General features: G+C 34.8%; 1 protein-coding gene and 1 long non-coding RNA gene across 2 annotated transcripts in view; one reads left to right on the plus strand and one right to left on the minus strand.

Annotated features, from left to right (window-relative positions):
- Window positions 1–211: 211 nt before the first annotated feature.
- Window positions 212–22012, minus strand: part of KANSL1L (KAT8 regulatory NSL complex subunit 1 like) — a 168708-nt gene continuing 146907 nt past the window's right edge. Inside the window, 9 exon segments of the mRNA XM_082467398.1 lie at window positions 212–1664; window positions 1666–1875; window positions 2782–2914; window positions 4096–4217; window positions 5480–5534; window positions 7176–7300; window positions 8363–8481; window positions 10380–10508; window positions 20302–20409. Of these exon segments, the coding sequence (XP_082323524.1) occupies window positions 1641–1664; window positions 1666–1875; window positions 2782–2914; window positions 4096–4217; window positions 5480–5534; window positions 7176–7300; window positions 8363–8481; window positions 10380–10508; window positions 20302–20409 (1025 nt within the window). The 3' untranslated portion in view covers window positions 212–1640.
- On the plus strand, window positions 1769–2459 carry LOC309663425. Its single transcript, XR_014265260.1, has 2 exons — window positions 1769–1896; window positions 2306–2459. It is a non-coding gene; the product is annotated as an uncharacterized lncRNA (long non-coding RNA).

Raw genomic sequence — 22012 nt, forward strand, 5'->3', positions numbered from 1 at the left:
TTTTTTTCAGGCTACTATGAGTTTTGAGAAATAAATAAAAAGGTTTGGAAAATAAGAATGTTAACACTAAGCATAGAATAGAGCTTGCCTGGTTTCTTCTGTGTTACAAGGTAAAAATTTATTTCTTACTGTTTTTTTCTTTATTTTGGCTTAGGAAAGGCTTGTGCCACACAGATAGGTGACATTTAATCAAATCAGACAACACAAGGCATACAGAAATAACTTTAATTAAAAAAACTTACATAGAAGATTATAATATCAGTCATGACAAAAAAAATCTGAGTTTATTTGCCTGGACAACTTGGGTTTGTTCTGGCTTTTGTTTTCTTTTTTAAAATATAAATGTATAGTAAAACTACAAGCAAAAATTTGTCAGCATTGAATTGGAAATTTTTTTCTTCTTCTTTAAAGGGACTAGTACAATTTCTAATCCCCAACAAAAACTTAGTGTCCGATCCCCCAGATTAGGCCAGTTGGCTAGGATTGTCAGTTATATGGGTACTACAACTTGAATAACCTTTTTTACATGAGAAAAAGTGATTCATATAAATTGTCCTCATTTTACATATAAAAAATGATGTAATAGTGTCAAAAGGAATTTTACTTAATGTACACTCCAGTATCCAATATTGAAGCATTAACCTTTTAAGAATTTTAATTCTCACTCTAGGATAGATGCTTATTTGAATAGAGTAAGGAATGGTAGGGAATGACCAAAATAACTAAAAGTACAATAATATACTAACAGGAATTTCCTGTCTGTTGCTTATTTTAAGTTGGGTGTTTTCTCTTCATGAGATACATAAAATAGATAAAACTCAAGTTGAGTTTTAAAAGGTGTGGTAGTTTTAAAATACAACAATATTTAACAACTACTTTGCTTTTCTTATTCTGTTAGGAGTGAATAGAAAATAACGTGTGTTTAACCCAACAGGTATCAGTGATTTCAAATAAAGGAGTATTGTGTTATCTGGTATAGAAATTTCCATAAATAACTTCTATTGGTTAAACGTGTTTTTTAAAAAAAATTCCTTCTCCATAGTCAAGGCTTATAGATGTTCAACACCATTGGAAATCTGTGTTTCTTTATTTATGGTTCAGCTGATATTTCATGGGGTAGTTCATACGTGCATTTTCAAGTGGAGTGGTCACTTGCCAGTGTTTTTTAAAAAACTATATGTGTGTATATGTATGCATGTATACTCTATACACATGTATTTTATATTCTTAATATATTTCTGAGGCAATTTAAAGAATAACCACGTGTATAGAAAAAGAAGAGCTGTCATTTGATGCATAGGTATATGTGGGTGTGGGTATAAGTTGTTTAAAAATTATTATTTACCCAGTAATGTGATTTGACATCAAATTGCAGCAGTTAATTTTCTGGTGCTTGTGATCTGCATCAAACACAAATGACTAGCACTTGTCTGTAGGTGAAAAGCTAGTTACTCCTGTGGTTCAGGAAGGAAAATGAGACGTAACTTGCCTGTTTCATAAACAGCACAAAAGATTAATACATGCACCTGCACTACATGCTGTTACTCTGGAATTGTGACTGTGGAGGGGGTGGGGGAACAGGGCTTATTTTTTCTCCTGTTTTCCCATTCAGTTACATAGTTTTCTTAACCTGTTCCCTGTCACTGATTTTTCTTAACGTGAGTTGAGAAGTCCTAGACCAAGGGTTTTGTGTTCCTCCCTTCCATCCGCCTGCCTTTGTGGATGGTGGCCGTTCTCTGGTGCACTGGTACAGAAGACTTCACCGTGGAAAGCTGGGCTTGATCTTTCAATCTGATCACTTTTTTCATCTTGGCATAATAAGGCTGCTATGTCTTCATCTTTCAGCGGAAAAGCCCGTCGTTCCCACCACAAAGACTGAAAGAGAAAACGTTTTCAGTTAAGTTTCAACTAATTTGTTTAAGTTCATGTCTCAATCTGTAGATGTCAGTTTTGTAATAACCATTGTTCTGTCCTTTAGCACATAAAAGTACAAATTCTCACTTGGTCCTGAGTATCTAGCAACTCAAAATGGAACGTACTGAGGATTACTTAGGGACCTTTGGGAATTATTTTTTTCACTTTGCCTCTTCCACGGAGAGGGAAACGCTGCCATTAGGGCACTGGTCTTCATTTTCAGCCTAGGAGCACTTTGGGGAAGGCCCTTTAAAAGTGTTCGTATCGTCTTCCTCAGTATCTCCATTTTCATCCCATCAATCATTATTACAGACGCCTATTGACTTTTCTTTCCCTGTGCTTTCTATGACTTGCCTATTAATTTCTATTGTCTCTACTCTCTTGATTCTAGATATGGTTCTTCTTTTCCAACACCTACTGATGAAGAAAAGTACAAGAACTTTATAGATGCAGTGTTAGAAAACACTCCCATTGGGGTTAGAACTGGACAAATAGGGAGACAAGTAAAAATCTCTTATAAGGGGAAGAGAAATATCTAACATTTACTATGTGCCAGGTGTCATTCTGTTTAATCCGATTTGGTTTGTAATGAAACTTTGATAGAATTCCCATTTTCTAACACGTAAGTGAACAGGTGGAATTAGGTACTGACGTGTTACATAAAATGTCAGGGAAGTATCTAGTTAGTGACGGAACTAGAACGCTGGAACACAGAGCCTCTGATTCCTACACCCAGCGTTCTGTGCTGGACTGTCGTACTGAATTTGTCATGTAATGATGACTCCTTAATTATCAACAAGCAATTCTATAAACAAGTTTTTAAGTCAGTTAAAAGGAGGTTTAACTAGTTACGTGCAACACTCTTACCTTGATCTCTTGACTCTGACTGACTGAAGGGGAGGCGTGTGCACCGGGGTCCTGGCTCTCTGCAGGAGGCTCGGCGGGGCTGAGGTCGTCAGGGTGTTCTTTCAGAAGCAAGTCCTGTCCTTCTGCATTTTTACTGTAAGCTCTAGCAAGAAAACCAAGAAGATATTTAATGATTTGTTGATGTCTTAACAAACATTTTATGAACAACCTAAGGTATTGTTCATAAAGTCAATTGAACTTGGTAGCTTTTCTTTAAACAAACAGTTCTGCCCAAAAGATTTTAAAAAATTCATCTGCTGCTCTTCCTGATGTTATTATCCTCACATCTCAAAGACTTGAATAGTACTTTATGAAATCTTTTGCCAAATTATTATAGTGGTTTTGTTTTGTTAACAGTTTGGGGGGTTTTTTGGTTCTTTTTGTGTGTGTTTTTTTCCAGAAAACAGGAAAAGACAGTTACTTGACTCTTACAGTCTGAGTTCCTAGAGTATCTATGATTATTGTAATGTCGTCCATGAAGGACTCGAGTCACATTTTCCTCTGTACTTCTGGAAAATTGGATCTCTGGAATGTGGAGAAAGTTGAGAACAGAATCTCATGTATGTTAGGATAACTCTTAGAATAAGGGTCTACAACAAATCTGGGTATCTTGAGACCTAAACAGAGAAATGTGTTTTACAAATAATAAATGAGAGATGCTCCACACTAAAGTGACTATCGGATTTCAACATGATCTTGCATTTTGGGTTCTGGCTATATTAAAAAATATAGTCCAATTAAATATAAAATACCAGGGGTTTTCTCAAATACATGACTACTAATTATGTTGTTAGGATTTATCCCCCCTTCCCTCAAAGTCATGTTCCAAGTATTTTAGGCGATTTGCTTTTTTACCCTTGATAGGTTTCTTGAGGGTTTTTTTGGGTTTGTTTCTTTTTAAGAAAAACATTTCTGAAGTGGCTTTGTTACAGATTACCCAGATTCTAATCCCTAGTGTTAGGTCCACCATTACAGTACACTGAAATGACCTATTTATGGAGAATTTTTCATATTGTTTGCTCAGTTAAATCTATTACTGAGGCTGACAATTAGCATGAGAAATAGAGTGGAGTAAAATATAAAACTCTTCATCATTATGTAATTAGCCTGAATATATTTTGAATGTAAACTCAGTATAAACAGTGTTTCACTTCTAGGGCACGAACGCCAGATGTTATATAGTATGTTTTCTTCATTTTCAGTGGTCTCCCTCGTTATTATGCAGAACTATTGGAGATTTCACATGGATTCCATGGTTTTGGGGTTCAAGTTTACAACACCTGCCTGCTGTTCCTTCTCTGCCACTTGCTTTGCTCCCATAGTGACCATCGGGCTTGCTCTTTCTCTTCATATTTTTTGTGTCTTAGGGAGAAGACTGCATCAGAGAGGTCTTCTACCTGGAATTAGAAATGAAAAGTTTTGCTTTTATCAGAAACATTTTGAAATATGAGAACAGGTGTCCGAGTTCCTCATCAAGAGAACAATAGGAAGAAAACTCTAAAATAAATGCAGTCTAAGTCAGAGAACAGATGTTATGAGAGGAGGTGCAAATTCCTAAAAAGAGGGAGTTTAAAACTTTTTTACTGTTGGGTCATGTTTGAAGACTTACCTAGAATACTTATAGTACCTTGAGTACATATAGGTTCACAGTGCATTCCACTTACATAAAATATCCGTAATGCTTTATTCATCCAAAACTTTGTATTGATTGCCCCTTATGGAGTATACTGTTCGTGGAACATATTAATAGCAAAGAAAGTAAAACTGTCTGAGGTAAATGAGAATTAGTTTAATGAGTTACTTATCTGGAGTTCTCAGGCTTCGGTTTTGTTTCTGGCTAGGGTCATTCTGAACTAGGGAAGGGTGCATTAAAAGAGGGAAGGGCATTAAAAAGTAAATTTTGGTAGTTGAAAAACATGATCAGTTGGCACAGAAAGATCGTAATGGAAACAATGTCTTTTATATAATATCTGCTTCTTCAGACTGTCACTTTGAATTAGTTTGGTTATATAGTATCTATCTTTCCCTTTTTCTTGTCTTACTATAAGTTTTATCCATACAGGTCCACAATCCCTTTCCTGTAATTCCAAAAATCTGAAAAAACAAGTTTTCATAATTCATTTGGTGACACAATCTTATCTGAAATGATGTGAGGCTATTCTACTTTCTATTAATATTTCACTATAGAAACATTAATATTTGATTATGAGAACTGTCCTAGACACCCTACATGTATTACATGAAATATGTACCACATTACTGTCTAAAATCCAAAATTTTCCAAATTCAAAAGCAATTGTTCACAAGATTTTGCATATGGAATTGTAGGCTTGACTGTTAAACTAAATATCATGCAGAAAAATATGACTAATACTGGGAATTGAATATATTCACATAAATTCAATATTTCAACAACTCATGTAAGGAAATGGTATGTTTTGGTTTTGCTTTTCTTTATTCTTTATACATTTTGTCTTTGTAGTCGAATTTGCACAAAACACTTTCCTAATATCATTAAAGGGGAACTTTCTTTTCATAAGAAGTTTTGAAAATTAAAAAAGTCAGTGTATGTTCCTCAAATACCAAATTAAGCACATGGAAAAAAAAAATTAAGCAGGCTTCATAATATATTAAGTGCAGTAAGTGAAAGGCAGCTTACCTCTTCTTCACCCAAATTATATTCATCCAGAGGCTGAAGAACAACCATCCTCCAGCTGTTGAAGATACAAACGAATTTCAAACAGCTTTTGTTAATCTATCTAAATGTAGTAATTTTATTCTGTAAGCACAGCTATGATAGTAGTGTTTTCTTTCTTTGGGATTTCCATAATTCAAATGGTCGTATCTTAGTCCTTTATCTTTTAAAAGAGACAACATATTTGTATTATGAGAAGAAGACAGAAGATGAGGCTTTACTTTTGGCCTTAACAATAAACAGTCTCTTCTACATAGTTGCGTTTTATATCTAAGAATGTACTAATTTTCGGGGCTTCCCTGGTGGCGCAGTGGTTGAGAATCTGCCTGCCAATGCAGGGGATACGGGTTCGAGCCCTGGTCTGGGAAGATCCCACGTGCCACGGAGCAACTGGGCCCGTGAGCCACAACTACTGAGCCTGCGCGTCTGGAGCCTGTGCTCCGCAACAAGAGAGGCCGCGATAGTGACAGGCCCACGCACCGCGATGAAGAGTGGCCCCCGCTTGCCACAACTAGAGAAAGCCCTCACACAGAAACGAAGACCCAACACAGCCATAAATAAATAAATAAAAGAAAGGCAAATAACAAAAAAAAAAGAATGTACTAATTTTGAAATAAGTTAGTGGTCTGCTGACAAACTGGCTCAGAAAATAAAGAGGAAAAAAGCTCTGATTTTTAGCATTTGCCAGTTTCTTTGTGTGAAGACTCCCATCATGGCCTCGTGTGAGTTTAACAGCTTCATCACAGAATCCCTACATATTAAACAACCCGGTCAACCAGCCAGCTCCAGCCTACCAGTGTAAATTGAAAGACATTGTTGCTATAGAACATCTAACCACAAATGTTATTTCTTCACTTAATGTAGAATATATCAACAAATTCTCTGCAGAAATTCTCATAATACCTCCTAGAGTATTAAGAGTTCTCTCAGTGCCTCAAAGCAATGATGAATAAAAGAATCAAATTAGAGATGGGTAGGAATTACTATAATTGTCAACCAGCTCTTGTCTCTGGTTCCATCCTTTTCTACTTGGTGCCAGATTAATAATCTTAAACCTCTTTCATCATTGCTAAAAAAATTTGACAGTTTGCTGCCAGCAGGAAACAGATCTGTGTATGGCATTCAAGGACTTCCACAATCTCGTGACAGCTTCTTTCCAGCCTTCATTTCCTTTATCACCCTTCACAAACCTCAGTCTCTGGCTTAGCCCTGCATAGGTTGTCACAGGTGTTATCATCTTACACTGCGAATACTCTATGCAAAGGTAGTTGGTTTCTTTGATCTCTGCAGCCTTGTGCATATCTCCATTTTAAAGAGCAAGGATTATCTGTTACTGTAATTATTTACATCCCTAAAGTACCTTTAGTACCATATACACAATAGAAAACTAAATATTGAATGAAAAAACACTCTAAAAGTGCTAAAGTATTAGGAATTTCCATTTCTTAATAAAACCTGAGAATTAAAGTTGTGCTATACTATATGGCACTTTTTTTCAGCATGAGTAATGTAAAAGTTTCTTTCACCATTTTCCCTCCATGTAACCATATAAATGGGAGGAAGGCAGAAAGGAACATCTTCCTTTCATTAAATAAAATTTTAACTTCGCTGAAAATTTAAGTTTATTCAAAAAAAGGAAAATTAATGTAAGTATACATACCTTGGAGTAACTATTTCCTTATATTGGAGTTTCTCTAATTTAGCTGGGGCCACTAATGACATGGGAATCACAATATTATCTATATCATAAGAGCTCTCACTTCGCAATCGTCGTCGTGCAGTATTCTGCAAGATAGGATTGCAGTAGTTTTACAATAGTATTTGGTTACCTGTAATGATACTCTCCTTTTACGAGTTATATAAAGATAACATGGCAGTGCCTTTAAGTTTTATACATTGTTATAAAATCTGAGTATAAAATGTTAAGAAAAACAAGAAAGCATATGTATCTTCTGTGAACCAATACATTTGTGTGTGGACACATTCAGGCCTATTTTTAAGACCATTAAAAATATGAATGCCTTAAAATACAAAACTTATCAGAAAAGTGTACCATAAAGCACCCTAAATGTCAGTGAAATGATCTTTTAACAAACTCATTTTTTATTAGGAAAGGCTATGAAATGTTTGGTGAGCCATTTAATAAAGATCATTTTTACAATCTTCATTTATGTGTTCCTGGGTCCTTGAGCTTCATGCTCTTTTTTCTAAATCCTCCCACGTTTTAACCTATACTCCCTACCAGGTAATGAAACACAGAACAAAGTAAGAACACAGTGCTGGATTCTTATTAGCAAGATTATACTTAGCATCATGTCAAAAACAAAAGTTTAATCAAATTTATTGCTTCTTAGTAAGATAATTCTAAATATGCTAATTATGTGCTAGTAAATAAGGCTGTTATAGATTAACAAAATATAACAAGTTCCCCTCCCCCCACCAGATCTGCCAGCTTTAAAGGTCATAAAGCAACTTAAAAGTTTACTGTACAGGGACTTCCCTGGTGGCGCAGCTGTTAAGAATCCGCCTGCCAATGCGGGGGTCACGTGTTCGAGCCCTGGTCCGGGAAGATCCCACATGCCGCGGAGCAACTAAGCCCGTGCGCCACAACTACTGAGCCTGCACTCTAGAGACCATGAGCCACAACTACTGAAGCCCACACGCCTAGAGCCCGTGCTCCGCAACGAGAAGCCACGGCAACGAGAAGCCTGCATACCACAACGAAGAGTGGCCCCCACTCTGCAACTAGAGAAAGCCCGCGCAGCAACGAAGACCCAATGCAGCCAAAAATAAATAAATAAAAAATAAATTTATTAAAAAAAAAAAGTTCACTGTACAAAAACCTACTTGTGATGATGAATTCTGGGTTCTTGATATAACATTGACATTAGTAACTGCAGTAAAATTGCTCTGGGATCCTGGTTCTGTGCGTTGAATAGCAAATTCTTCAAATCTAGTTCTTTCTCCTGCCATGGAAAGAACCATTGAGAATGTCATACATTAAATGTAACTGGTAGGTATTAGAATTTCTGTTTTCCTAGTTTGGTAACATGTGTTTCTTGATCTGTTTAGATTTTATCTTTTTTAATTCATGTATCAAAAATGAAAAAATTAAGGAAATTTTATAAAAATCTTAGCCACAATTCTGCCACAATTTCCGTTTTCTGGGGTCTTGACAGTTTTTATCCAGCATATCTTTCTTTAATCTTATCTCCCTTTACTCTGTTCATGTTTTCTGTAACTTATTCAGAGGTTGAACTTGTAAGACTTACCTCTTAATTTTCTTGCCTATTCTCTCATTTTTTCATATCGTTTTGTTCTACTTTTTGGGAGATTTCCTTAACTTGATCTTCTGACTAATTTCTGAAAATGTTTCTCCTATTATAACATCCTATTTCAGGAATGAAATTTCTCTTTTCTCTCAGAATATTGATAACAAAGTTAAGTTTACTTCCAACTTTGTTATTTTCTCTCTCTTCCACGTTCCTTTTCTCCATTTATTTTGTGTCTATTAGTGAGTATATGTTTATTTTCTTACTGCCCTTGTTTATTTCACTTTAGTACAGATCTTGAAAAATATTTTTCTGTGTAATGTAAAATTTAATATACAGTTCATATTTATATTATTCCAGTTGTTTAAAAATGTCTTTTCTGGCTAGTTGTTGCTTCAAATCAGTATCCATATATTGAAAATGGTTGTTGTCTAGAGAGCTGTCTAGTTACTTCTTTGTAGTATAGCATTTTACTCATTCTATTCCTGTATTGCCATCTAGCTCAAAGTTAGATCTATCAATTCAAGTAAAACAGTTTACATCGTTGGTAATGTGTATTTTTTCATAATGTATCTTTATATTAAGAGATACAGGTTTTCCTATATTTTGGCAAAGATGTATGAAAGTTCCTCAAAAGCTAGATGACTGTTCGTTATCTTAAGGTTAAGGCACCAAAAAAGCATAATGATATCTCTGAATGTGGGTGGGAGTTTAATTTTGTTCCACACTAGTTGATCAGGTAGTGTGATATTAGGTAGTGACTTTGGTCTGTTATGGTGGGATTTCTAGAGGCCATACTAATAAATATGTTAAAGCCACCATGTATAATTACAGTTAAGTACATCTTGGATGTAAATAGTTTCTAATTTATTGGGTGTATTGACATACTATACCTCAGACATACTTGACTAATGTATATAGTGTTAGATCCACTGGAACAATGAATAAGAACCAATAGAGTATACAGATAATTTGTTATTTAATATACATCTTTCCAGTTAAGTTTTATTTTTTATCATTATTTGCAATAACTGTTGAAACTATCTTGTCCCAAATCCCCATAACAAACCCACTTTGTATTACTAGCAGAGTTCTAGTTTCAGAGATATCTCTATTCATCTTGGAACTGTACGTTCCTAAGGGGAATTCAGTCAGGCGGTTGAGTTACCTTAGATGAATCTCACCCAGTTTATCAAAATTCTGAGGAAGCTTCAGTGAAATCAACATCTCCACAATAGGTACCAGAAATGGTAATAAATATCTAAAAGGCAACGTTGTACTGACATATTTTGAGTCCAGAACACAATGTTGGAGACAAAGTACTGTCCAGGAGGACAGTTAGTAGAAGATAACTCTAGTTAGGAAACATAGGAAGGAAATCCTTAACTCATAAAGTGGATGGATTCCCAGTCCACAAATAATTCTGAATTGACTACATGAATATGCTGTTTCATGTTCATAGAACCATGGATGTTTTGTGTAATTAGTGACTGTTCTAGATTATAACTCCCATGAGGCAGAGGTTCTTTGGAGATCGGAATGTTTTATTTTCAGTTTTTAGTACTAGTGCTCATGTCCTCATTTTAACCTACCTAATGCTGTTTCACTCAAGTGTCTTTTCTTTCTTCCCTGTAACAGCTGTGCAGAAGATTCTGACCTCATTTGAGGCTTGCATATAGGAGAATATCCATTTCTCCATTGATTCAGAGAAGTATTATGTACTGAAAAGGAAAGAAAAATGTGAAGTTTTAGTTCCTTAACACAAATATAATGAGCATGTTAACCTCTTTTTACTTTGTAACATTGCAGAATATTAATATACCAGTTCAAAATTATATATAATGAAGTAAATACTTACATACGAAGATGAAATACTAAGCTGAAAATAACCAAAGTAAGATTCATTAAAAACATCTTCAGGAAGTGCCCAATTTCCTATAGTTGCTCCATTATTTGAAGAGGATGAAGAGGAAAGGTGATCTGTTCTCACAGTCTTCTAAATTACAGAATTTTACAGAGAAGATTTGTTCAGATCTGTAAATCTTGGCTGAATATGATCTGAATCCTTAAGTTAGTTCCTGCTTACCTTAAATCTGGGAACAACTCAGGACTAAGTAAGATTATAGAATACAACAGACTGGGATCTCTTGAGAGCAATAACCAGATTTCATCAATCTCCTGACAGTGCCTAGCACCATTCTTTCACTTCTTTAAGTCACTTAATATCTCTGTGCCTCAGTTGCCTTATCTGTAAAATAGGGATAATAGCAGCTATTGTGGGATTGTGAGGATTAAATAAATTCCTGTAATAGTCATTAGAAGGATATCTGGCATAAGTATGCAATAAATGTTAGTTTCACCATGACTGTTGTTCTGTCTGAACCCCATATTTCCAGTACTGGATTAATAACTAAATTGCCTTCTTTTTTTGAAATGTTTGGAGATGTGGAAAGGATAGGGAAAAAATATGAAGGCCTAAGTGCCAAATTCTCACCAACACTGAGAAAAAAGAGTATGGCCTACCAACAGTGACTGGGACTCAGATTTCAAGATGGCAAAGCACCCTAAAAATGATAGACAAAATTTTTATGCATAGATGCACAGATCGGCACATTTACATCCACATTAGCATGCAAAAAAAGGAAATTTTAAGTAGAGCAGAATTTGTGAGCAATCTCTGAAAGCCTAATATCTTACGAAATTTGAAAAGCAAACTGCAAAAGCACATGGGAAAGTACTGCCACAAGAATGTGATCAAAATCAAAGGAGCTCCAGACCCAGAGGAAAGAAAGAATTACCTGCAGTAACTAATAGAATGACTACACTTGCCAGCCTGCCAACACCTCCACCAGGGTCCTTGAGGCTTCAGTAGAGAAATGGATGGGTGGGTAGATAAGGCAACGCCCGGGTGCCCCACTTTGTTTGAAACATGTCCTGCCCATCCATAACTGCCTCTGAAAACAGTATAGAGTGCAAATTTCCTCCTCTTCCATGAGAAGGATCCCATAAAAAGCAGTGGCAGAAGTTGTAACGGTGAATATCAACTTTAAAGATGAGAACACAAGACTCCAAAAATCTGAATACCAGTAGCGTAAAACAAAGAAAAGGTATAAACAACAAATGGAAGAACCATCTCAAGAAATAGTTAGTGGGTTCACAGAATACAGATTTACAGGTCTTCAAAATAACAAATATTGCCAAGAGAAAGAGGCAAAAGGCCAAGACACCTCAGAAATGGGAAGTATAATTGTTGAAATTGAGAAACAAAATCATTGCTCACTGCCCTGAATAACAGAATGGCCATATCTAAAAGTCAAGATCATTGGGTTGGAAGAGTAATTCCACAACTCAAAGGAATAGAGTGATGGAAATATGAAAAAAAGAAAAAAAAGGACAAACCAAAATAAGTTAACAAAGGATTGAATAGAATGAATGGGATGTAATATTTGAAGGAATGATAGCCAAAATTTTTTACACAATGATATTAAATCTAATATTTCAATAACTCACTTGAACATCAAAGCAAATGAAAAAAATATATATAGCACATAAGTATGAAGACATCCTAAAAGTTACCAGAGAAGGGAAAAATTACTGCAAAGGAATGAGAATCAGATTGCCAGAAAGCAAAAGCAGATGCAGGAAAAAACAATGGCAACTTTTTTAAGCCCTCATGAAAAATGGTAACCAGAATTCTAAGGCAGCCCTCAAGATTTCTTGCCACCCAAGAAAAAGAATGCAGAGAAAGATGTTAAATAGTAAAATAAGATGGCAGACATAATTCTAAACTCATTTCTACAAAGGGGTAGCTAGAATTGTTAGGTTTTAAAATGTATATATACCTGGCATGTGTTGGTGTTCCAATAGTGTCCACTCATTTTCTAGAGTATTTTAAAGCAAATTCCAGGCAAATTTCAACCCATCTCTTCTAAAAGGAACTCACCACCCCCCTTGTCTTGGAAAAGCACATCAGAAACCTTAACCTTCACTAAAGTGATGCTTTTTATTTAATTTTACTCAAAAGTTTTCTTTACATTTTTCCCCCTTTTACTCTTTGGTGTCTTGTAAGGTTGTAGTGGACTCTTGATGCATGGCAATTCAGAGTGTAATTCACCTTCTCTTCACCTGTCCTGATGATAACCCTCCCAGTCTCTCAGTTCTCACTTACCCAAATCTTCTCCTAAATTCCATTTTAAGATACATCTTGGCCCAGCATCTCTCCTGTCTCCTGCCTTCCCTTCCTTACCTTTCATTTATACATTTGGTAACCTTATAGACAGCCAGTTACATGCCAGGCACTGTGTTATACCTTGGGGACACAGTGGTGAGCGAGAACAGGCATGGACCATGCCCCTGATGTAGTTTATAGGCATTCTCAAAAACTGCAAGTGATGTGTGATAGAAAACAGAAGTACTATTGATAGGAGATACTGAGTATAACTAGTAAGAGAGCTCTTGGAAAGGCTTCCCAGATAAAGTGTTAGATTACAAAATAGGAACAGAAACAGCAGATGGATAGTAAGGGCAAGGAAGAGAGAGTGGTAGAAAGGCCCAAGGCACCAGGGGACGGGAAAAATGTGGCAAGTGGACAGCAGCCAGGTAGCATAGAGTAAGGAAGCACGGTGGAAACCACGAATAGGTAGGAAACAGCCTATGTAAGTAGGGCTTTAGGGGTACTCTATTAAAGAATATCCCCTCTGTCAAATATTTTAAAGGATGGGGATGGGGAGCAGGTGTGACATAATTAGATTTACTTTTTGAAAATATAAATTGCTGCAGGGATTGAAGGGAAATAAAAGTTGATTAGGCTATTTCAGCAGTACAGATAAGGGATCATTAAGTTAGACTGAAATTGGTAGAAATACAGAGAAGCCGGTTTGAAGCATAAGATCACACTGATAATGGGGTTTAGATACGAGGAAGTGTGGGTGAAGAAGGCTGAGCCTTAGGGTTCTGACTTGTGTGGGTTGTGGTGCTATTGTTCCTCTCTCTGTGCACTCTAAAAAATAAAACTTAATTCTGACATAATTTCAGACTTACAGAAAACTTGGAGTAATACAAAGGAGTCCCATATACTTTTCACTCAGATCCCCCAAATGTTACCATTTTACCACATTAGCTTCATCTTTCTGAATGCCAATGAAATACTGACATGAGGCTTCTCTACTCTAAATATGTCCATATGTATTTTTCAAAAACAAGGGCATTCTCTTACATAGCCATACAACTATCAAAACCAAGAAGTTAATAATTACCTATTAGCTAACTATAGACTTCATTCAAATTTCACCAATTAGTCCTATACTGTTCTTTACAGAAAATCGTGACCACTCTCCATTCAGTTGGCAGGTCTCTTTAAAGTTTTCTCGTATCTGAAATAGTTCCATTATCTTGTCTTTCATGACTCTGAATATTTTGATGAGTACAGGCCCTTAAGTTGGCTTTGGTATTTCCTCACAATTGGCAAATAATCAATTCTTCAGTTTGTCTTTTCCCTACCTTCTTGTTACCTGAAGTCAGCAGTTCTGTCATAATCGCTAACTCTAATGGACGGTATAGGATAAATCCAAGCTCTGAGGTAACGCACAAAAACATCTATTTACTTTCACACAATTTGCCCTACAGGAATACCAGGCTATCTGTATATACTTGAACACATCACATTGTTTCATGGCTCCATGACAAGTTATGTAATTTTTTTCCATTTTAAAAGCTTGTTACTTAATATGGGCCAACAGTATTTGAACCACCAGGGATCTTATTAGAAATATCGAATCTCAGACATCATTCCAAACTTTCTGAATCAGAATCTGCATTCTAACCATATCACCAAAGTAATTTGCACATTAAAACTTGAGAAACAATGATTTGGAAAATTTGACTCTTCCTCTAAATTCCAGTTAAGTATTTAAAGCTATACTTGGCATCACCATCTTTCTGAAGTTCCTCTTTTTGCCCTTTTCCCATCACCCTTAACTTCTCTTCCTCTACCTTCTGCTAGGCAAGGTTATACACTCCCCTCCCCCCTTTTTAAAGAATATTTTTATCATGTCTGTACCCATAACATCATTTAATAGTCATTTGTGTGTCTGCTTCCCCATCACATTATAATTTCTTTAATTTCCTGTGACTCGCCTTTAATTTTTCAGCACTTAATCGTCTACCTGGCACAGAGTAGGTGCTCAATAAATGTTGGACTCTAGTTTTACTTAATTCTGTAGAAAAGAAAAATTAATGGCCAGCTGTTTAAGACGGATATAGGGTGAAACCTAATTAATACTTAATTATTTGGATTGGGAGTGGTAGGGAATGAAGAAAATAGGGGAGGAGAGATTGGTATACAAAAAAATACTTCATTGATGTGCCTAACGTTACTGTAGCATTCAATTCAAATGTCTTCCATTTCCTAGCTTTTAATTTCCCATTACTAACATGTCACGACATTATTGATACATCACTAATAATTTTGCGCCTAACATTTATACTGCCCCATTTTTTTGTTGTTGTTGTTTTGGTTGAGCAGCTTGTGGGATCTCAGTTCCCTGACCAGGGATTGAACCCAGGCCACGGCAGTGAAAGACTGGAATCATAACCACTAGCCCACCAGGGAACTCCCGTACACTGCCCCATTTTTTAAAGTCAGATAAATAATAGAGCAAGATTAGAAGAAATATAATTACCTTTGTTTTTGCATATTCCCTTTCAGTCATATACATATATTTCATATTAATATTTCAAATGTAATGATTTTATTTGGATATATGTATAACTATTTTTTTTAAATCTGGTAACTCACTCATCATTGTTATGTTTTCAGATGGTCACCTAACATTCCTCTGATTAGAGAGAGTATCATTTAACTACTCCCTAGCTGTTGGAGCTACTTGTTATCATCATGATATTATTTGTATTATGGACATTCTTAAAATAATCACCTTCATGCACACGTTTTTTAAATAAAAAAATTTTAGTATCAGGATAACTTCCAAGTAGAATTAAATCATGAAAAAGTACCTAAACATAACCTATATTTTCCTATATTTCTTTAGTGTTTTTTCCTAAGCATAGGCAATTTTTTCTTGCCTTAGTGCTTTCATTTTTTTCTTTCTCTAACTTTTGACTGTGGAAAAATTTCAAGAAACACAAATGGAAAATGGAATAATGAACTCCCCTGTACCTATCATTCAGCATCACGAATGCTGGTGACCAATCTTGTGTTCTCTCTCTCCCACAAGCTTTTTATTTTTTTGCTGTAGTATTTTAAAGCACATCCCAGACATCATATCTTATCTACATTATTTGTCAGCTTGAATCTCTAATAAACTAACAGATAAAATGTGTATTTATGTAACCACATGCATTATTACCTCTAACACAATAATTAATATGCACAGCCAGTCCATGTTCAAATTTCTCTGTCTCAAAAATTGTGTGTGTGTGTGTGTGTGTGTGTACAGCCGAGTTGTTCAAATCAGGATCCCCAAGAGGCCCGTACATTGCATTTGGCTGATACAAGTATAAACATTTTTACATGGTTATAATTGTACCATACATAGAAGTAAAACATTTGTCCTTTAATATCACTTAACATTCTTTGATAAATGTTTCCATCCGTAGATGAACTTTTATGATCCTTTAAAAAGCTGTATATTCCACTGTGATAGACAGTTAACCACATTCCTACTGTTCTCTTCAAGTTGTCTTTAATTTTTCATTACCACAAATAATGATAAGATAAATATATTTGTGAATAAAGGTGGTTTCATATTTAGGATTAGACTAGGTTCTTGGAAATGGATCTGTTGGATCAGAGTACAGAGTTAACAGTTTAGCAAACATTTATTGTGAACAAGTACACAAGTTTTTTTTTTTTTCTCAATGAGCTTATAAAAAAATACGTAGTTTAAAGGCCTTGTAATGCATTTCACAGTACTTCCCAAAAGGCCTGTATCAATTAATTGCACCTGAAATATTTTAGGGTCGTGTTTTTACTACACAGTCTTGCCAGAACTGATGATTAAAATGTCTAATATTAATGTAATTGGAAAAAGGAGAAACATTTAGCACAGTGACTTGTACATAAGTGCTCAAGTACATGTTAGCAATTGTTAGCATTTTCATTATTATCATTGACTACACCTAGTTTTTCTCCTAATTCTTTTAAGATACCATTTTTAACATTTACCTCTTTAAGCTATCTGGAATGTATTTATGTTCATCCATCTTAAATTTGTTTTAATGTGCTGTATGAGGTACAGATCTCATTTTATTTTTCCAAAAAGTTATTACTTAATGCCACTGATTACAGGACAAACTTAGTTGTTTAAAAGCATTAACTCTGAGAGAGACTGCTTGGATTTGAATCCTGCCTCTACTACTACTCAACTGTGATTTGGGAAAAGCTAGTCAAGGAGAAAATAATTATAATACCTACCTTACAGGGTTGTACAGATTAAAACAATTTACACATACAAAGCCCTTCAACTAGTACTGTACTGGCATATAAGGAATGCTTCATAAGAACTGTTTATTGTTATTTATTGGCTAGGCTATCTTTTCCACACTAATAGGAAATATCACTCTTATCGTATAATGAATCCTTGGGTTTGTCTCTAGGCTTTTTAAATTTAGTTCCCTTGGCTTCCATGGGCAACACAATGTTTTAATGATTATGCCTTTATATTTCGATATCTGACACCTCCTTATTGATCTTTTAAAATTTTTATTGGCTATTCAACATTTTCATTCTGAGATAAACTTTAGAATAACTTTGTTCCAAAAGAAGAATGATTCTGGGATTCTGATTAGAATTACATTATAAGCTCTCCAAAGAAGATATACAGATTGCCAACAAACCCATGAAAGGATGCTCAACATCACTAATCATTAAAGAAATGCAAATCAAAACTACAATGAGGTATCACCTCACACGGGTCAGAATGGCCATCATCAAAAAATCTACAAACAGTAAATGCTGGAGAGGGTGTGGAGAAAAGGGAACCCTCTTGTACTGTTGGTGGGAATGTAAATTGATACAGCCACTATGGAGAACAGTATGGAGGTTCCTTAAAAAACTAAAAAAAGAACTACCATATGACCCAGCAATCCCACTACTGGGCACATACCCTGAGAAAACCATAACTCAAAAAGAGACATGTACCACAATGTTCATTGCAGCACTATTTACAATAGCCAGGACATGGAAGCAACCTAAGTGTCTATCAACAGATGAATGGATAAAGAAGACGTGGCACATATATACAATGGAATACCACTCACCCATAAAAAGAAACGAAATTGAGTTATTTGTAGTGAGGTGGATGGACCTAGAGACTGTCATACAGAGAAGTAAGTCAGAAAGAGAAAAATAAATACCATATGCTAACACATATATATGGAATCTAAAAAAAAAATGGTTCTGAAGAACCTAGGGGCAGGACAGGGATAAAGACGCAGATGTAGAGAATGGACTTCAGGACATGGGGTGGGGGAAAGGTAAGCTGAGACGAAGTGAGAGAGTGGCACTGACATATATATACACTACCAAATGTAAAACATATAGCTAGTGGGAAGCAGCCACATAGCACAGGGAGATCGGCTCAGTGCATTGTGACCACCTGGAAGGGTGGGATAGGGAGGGTGGGAGGGAGACGCAAGAGGGAGGAGATATGGAGATATATGTATACGTATAGCTGATTCACTTTGTTAAACAGCAGCAACTAATACAATAATGTAAAGCAATAATACTCCAATAAAGATGTTAAAAAAAAGTTACATTTTAAGTACTGGGCATATACCCTGAGAAAACCATAATTCAAAAAGACACAGGCACCCCAATGTTCATTGCAGCACTATTTACAATAGCCAGGTCATGGAAGCAACCTAAATGCCCATTGACAGATGAATGGATAAAGAAGATGTGGTACATATATACAATGGAATATTACTCAGCCATAAAAAGGAATGAAATTGGGTCATTTGTAGAGACGTGGATGGACCTAGAGACTGTCATATGGAGTGAAGTAAGTCAGAAAGAGAAAAACAAATATCGTATATTAACGCATATATGTGGAATCTAGAAAGATGGTACAGATGAACCAGTTTGCAAGGCAGAAATAGAGACACAGATGTAGAGAACAAATGTATGGATACCAAGGGGGGAAAGTTGCGGGGCAGGTGGTGTGATGATTGGGAGATTGGGATTGACATTTATACACTAATATGTATAAAATAGATAACTAATAAGAACCTGCTGTATAAAAATAAATAAATAAATAAAATTTAGAAAAAAGAATTACATTATAAGTTAATTTGGAAAAAATGACATCTTAAGTTACCATATTCTGATGGGAACAGGGTATTTGTCTCCATATAAGCATATACTCATGTTCCTCTGTAAACTTTTGAAGTTTTCTTCATGTAATTCCTTATTAGGTTTAATCCTAGATATTTTATATTTTCATTGTCAATATGTCTAGGATAATTTATTCTTTTACAAATTCTAATAGGTTATTACTGGTATTTATAAAGGCTACTTATTTTTATAAGTTTATTTAAAAATCTGCTACCTTTCAGAACTCTAATTCTAACAGGCATTCAGTGATTCTTGAGTTTTTGAGGGAGATGATGATTTCATCTGGAAATAATTTATCTTGTGTGACGTTCTGATGTTGAGATTTTAGCTTTGTAGATAGTGAAAATATGCTGATGTATCGTCTTTCTTTTTCTGATTTCTTCCAAGCATAGACAATGTCTCCACCCCCCATTCAGAGTTTCATTATAATTTTCAAGTTTTATTTTGTAATTTTAGTGTTTTATTTAAAATTCTTGGAACCAAGTAGAATTTATTCTGATACATGATATGAAATGAGTGTATAAACAAACTTCCCCCCAAAAGACTAACATTACTGTTCATTGAATAGTTCTCCACTTTCTTATTGATTTGCAGTTCTTCCTTTATATAATAAAGAATAAGCTGTGTAGTCTGTTTCATGGATCTACTTTCCTAAATGTAAGCAAAATAGAATCTATGCTAATGATTATAGATTTTTGTCATGTTTCCATATGTGGTTGGGCTAGATTCAATATTTTTTCCAGCAATTCCTTTTACATTTTCCCATTAATTCTTCCCAATGGGCTTTACAATTATTTTATGTTAACCAAATTCTTTTAGAACTTCAAGTTACATTGAACGTTGCATTAAACATAAACCAAAAGGCAGAACTGATATCCTAATTATTCTTACCATCCAGCAGTGCTGTTTCCCCATGTTTATTTAAATTTCCTTTTATATTTATCAATAATATTTCATAATTCTCATTCAATAAGTATCCTGTTAGGATTATTCCTGTGTATTTTCTATTTGTATGTGTGTGTGCGATTTGTGAAAAGTGAATATTAAAAATTAAGGATTTACATTCATTCCTTTGTTAAATTTTACTTCCTTAGCAAAAGTAATAAGTATATGAAAGATGTAAAAGGTATATAAAGTACCAAGATTTGTAAATGACATACCAGGTGATGGAGATATGATACAGTCTCCTACAAATTTATTTTCAGAAAGATCTCCTTTTATTTCAGTCTTTTTTAACAATGTTTCAAAGTGAAAATGAAGAGGCACATCTAGAAAAATAAAGCAAAAAAAAGTATTTTTAGTGAAATCACTCTTTACAGACTCCAATATTAAGACTTAGAAAAATAAGCTAAAGCTTGAAAAGTCATAACTATTAGAAGTGGCAAACTATTCTTTCCAAGCATGTTGTTAGCAGTATTTTGGAAATTACTGATTATATGTAAAATAAACAACACTAACAATGAACAACTTCATAAACTGAAATAGTACCTAAGATGAACAAATATAAATATTAAATACTATTTGCAGATGAAACAAATGCTCCCAAAAGGTCTTTAATAAAATATACAGCCAAACCTGCCTGACTCTAAATCCATTCCACCCCACCCCTACAAACTCTGCATTTGAAATAAAGTTTCCAAAAGACATAATTACACAATTTTAATTACTTGAGGGAAAACCACTATAATTCAGATGCAACCTTTTATGAAAATGCTGTTTCACATTCCCTTAGTTTACTAGTATTATGAATCACAAAATGAAATCTACTTTTACAAAGATCAAAACATATTGACAAACTAGTTCTCTTCTTTTAAACAGAGACTTAGGAGAGTCGTTCAATTCACTATGTTTATATTCCATACTCACAACCAAAAGAGGAGCTAAATAAATAAAATAGATGTGCTTCACATTTATTAATTAAAGGGTATTTTCTTCAATCAAGAATGCAAAAACAATCATTTTTAAAAAGCATTCAACAGAGACACCTAAACTTTTTCCTAAGAAACATAAAGAAATATTTTATAAAGCAGTTGATTTATTCAAAGTTTTGCTACAGAAAGAAGATATTCATTTTTAAGAAAACTAATTATGAATGCATAAATCAGGATAGACCCAGGAAGGGTCTCAATTTTAAACAAGTATCTCTCCATAAAAAGATGTATTTTAATGGCCGATCCATACTCAAGTGTGGAAAAATATGCACACAAAAAATGGGTTCATAAGTATCACCTTGGAGACTCTCCCAAGGGTCAGATGTAAGATGGATTTCAATGCTATCACTATACTATGACCATAAGAAAACTATATGACAAAATGAAAATAAGAATACAAATTAAATATGCTACTTAAACATTTCAGGATTCTGACATTTGCAATTATCAAAACATAAGTTTTTCCAAAGATATATCACTTAACTTTTATATGGAGTATCGCCTATTCTACCACTGTTCTTCTTGAGTTGTGGGAAAACATGACATAACTAGGGAAGGCGCTTGTTCTACCCATATACCTTCCTTAGAACCCACACTGTGACCTGTGGGCTTTTTATTAAAATTTCATAACACTTTATTCACTTATTAGTTTATATTTCAGTTGTCAAACTAGAATGCAAGTACCTTGAGGGATTTATTTGTATTTATACTCCTACCACCTACTTAGTACCTAGTATACAGCAGGTATTCAGATTTTTATTAAATGAACACAAGAAGAAATGGATAACCCTAAGTAGTAGGTAAGGAAGCTAATCTTAACTTATTAGATGTGACATAGTAGGATGAAAGATTATTTATGCCAGCTCTTAGATTTTTGTCATCAGAGAAACAAATTTACTAATAAGAAAACAGAAAGGAAGTAAAGAGTACGGTTAGGAGT

The sequence above is a fragment of the Balaenoptera physalus genome (assembly GCF_965194825.1).
Source record: "Balaenoptera physalus genome assembly, chromosome: 6".
Taxonomy (NCBI): Eukaryota; Metazoa; Chordata; class Mammalia; order Artiodactyla; family Balaenopteridae; genus Balaenoptera; species Balaenoptera physalus.